This window comes from Eimeria maxima, genomic scaffold, assembly GCF_000499605.1.
Source record: "Eimeria maxima Weybridge genomic scaffold, Emw_scaff837, whole genome shotgun sequence".
Taxonomy (NCBI): domain Eukaryota; phylum Apicomplexa; class Conoidasida; order Eucoccidiorida; family Eimeriidae; genus Eimeria; species Eimeria maxima.
In genome coordinates this window covers 1-2,500 of record NW_013566804.1, presented here as the reverse complement: position 1 = coordinate 2,500, position 2,500 = coordinate 1, and the positions used below count along the sequence as shown (strand labels likewise).

Sequence of the window (2,500 nt, the reverse complement as noted above, 5' to 3'; positions counted from 1 at the left end):
CAGCACCAACAATATATGTACCATCAGCAGCAGCAGCAGCAATTGCAGCAGCAGCAGCAGCAGCACATGATGCCTCCTCATCCTTATCAGCAGCAGCTGCACATGATGCATCCTCCTCCCCCCCATCACCACATGCAGCAGCAGCAGCAGCAGCAACAGCAGCAGCAGCAGCAGCAACAACAACGAGTTATGCCTCGTGGGGCTAATGCTGTACCCTTAGGCTCGGGCAGTTCTTATCCGAACTTTCTTCCTAAACACTTTTAGTCTTTTCTTCTTTTTTTCTTCTTTTTTTCTTTTTTTTTCTTCCTTTTTCTTTTGTTTATTTATTCTTTTTAACTCCTTTTTCCTTTTTATTTTGTTTATTTATTTATTTATTTCTTCTTTTGTTTCTTTTTCTCTCTTCCTTTTCTCCCTCTCTCCCTCCAACTAGCCAACTAGCTAGACACCCAGCTACGTAGCAAGCTAGTTGTCAGTCCAGTTAGCTAGCTAGCTAGCTAGCTGGCTAGCTAGCTAGCTAGCTGCATAGATTGGTAGATAGCTTAATTTACATATTTAGCTACCTGCATAGCTAGTTGGCCATGAAGATACATACACCCAGCTAGCTGGCTAGCTAGCTAGCTAGCTAGCTAGCTAGCTAGCTGGATGAATAAGTAGATTGAGGGTTGAATGGATCGGCATACGCCTAGTCATATAGCTAGCTAGCCACGTAGCTAGCTAGCTAGCCACCTAGCTAGCTAGCTAGACACATAACTAGCTAACTAGCCATATAGCTAGCTAGCTAGCCATAAAGAGCAGAGAGGTGTAACGCAAACGAGCAGCAAATTCGTTTGTTTAAATGAGCATATTTATTTACTTATTTATTTAATTTAATTAATTAATTAATTAATTTAATTAATTAATTAATTAATTTAATTAATTAATATCTTTTATTGCTGAATAATTAAATACTTTAAGGGCAGCAGAAGGAGAAGTAAAAAGAAGACGAGGAAGATTAGCAGGAAAAGAAGAAAAAAAAGGAGATATCTGCAGGGAAAAAAGAAATAAATAAATAAATAAATAATTTATATTAATTAATTATTATTTGTATTATTAGTTTACTATATTAATACTTATTATTATTTATTTATTTATTTATTTATTTATTTATTTGTTTATTTATTATAATTTATTTTTTTTTACGAACTTTTTCTGCAAATGTTTCTTCTTCTCCTTTTTTAATTAACGCTAATGCAAATCCTCCCCAACCTGCAGCATTAATAAATAAATAAATAAATAAATAAATAAATAAATAAATAAATAAATAAATATATAAATAAATAAATATAATATAATAGGTATACTTATACGGTATATCTATGTGCGCATATATATAACAATAATAAAAGACAATAGTATATATATAGAGAGCAGGTAATAAGGATATACAATAAAAAGAGGAGAAGAAAAGAAATAAAGAAAAAGAGAATAAAACAAGAGTATCCAATAAGAAAGAAGAAGAAAAGAAACAAAAAAAAAGAGAGAAAAATAATAAAAAGAAAGGAAAAAAAAAAAAGTTATTTTTTTTTTTTCTTTATTTACCTGCACCTGTTAATCTTGCACCATAAGCAGAAGAATTAATTGCTAAATAAATAAAATTATTTAATTTAATTGATGAACAATTATAATTATTATTTAATGAATTATGTGAATCTTTTAGTAAGGAGCCTAAAGACTGCAAGAAAAAAAGGAAAAAAAAAATAAAAAAAAAGGAATAATATTTATATACATAATTATTATTAGTACTATTTAGTATTATTTATTATTATTTATTATTATTAATTATTATTTATTATTATTTATTATTATTTATTATTATTTATTATTATTATACAAGATAAGGCATAAAAGGAATTAAGAAGAAACAAACCTGTAAAACTTCCTCATCTACTTCTTCTTTCTTAGATACACCTATGAATATAAATATAAATATATATATATAATATATAATATTATAATAAATAATAAATAATAAATATAAATAAATAATTAATAATAAATATAAATAATAAATATAAATATAAATATACTTACTTTTACAAATATCTGCAAACTTTAATACCCTCGCTGCTTCTTCATAGACATGCAGCGCTCTCCTGTAATAAAAAAGGAAAATAAATAAATAAATAAATAAATAAATAAATAAATAAATAAATAAATAAATATTAATTATTAATATAAATGTATTATTTATTAATAAAGGGAATAAAAATGTACAGAAAAAAGCAAGAAAAAAAAAATATTTTTTTCCTTCCTTCTTACTCCCTTAGATAAAATTCGTCATTTGCCTCCCATGTTTCCTTAAGAGAAGGAATATCCATAAAAAGTTTATTTATTTCTTTTTTTATTTCTTTTTTTATTTCTTCCTTAGTATAAGGAGAAGAAGGTAATAATTCTTTAACTGCTGCTGCTGACGCCTAAGAAAAAAAAAAGAATAAAAAAAGAAATACAAAATTTATATATA

At 26.6% G+C, this 2,500-nt stretch overlaps 1 protein-coding gene across 1 annotated transcript in view; it reads left to right on the top strand.

Annotated features, from left to right (window-relative positions):
* EMWEY_00044100 (hypothetical protein, conserved) overlaps window positions 1–264 on the top strand; it is a gene marked incomplete at both ends in the record, with an annotated part of 4,000 nt that extends 3,736 nt beyond the window's left edge. Inside the window, one exon of the mRNA XM_013482907.1 lies at window positions 1–264. This exon is cut by the window's left edge and continues 109 nt beyond it. Within this exon, the coding sequence (XP_013338361.1) occupies window positions 1–264 (264 nt within the window).
* Window positions 265–2,500: the final 2,236 nt, after the last annotated feature.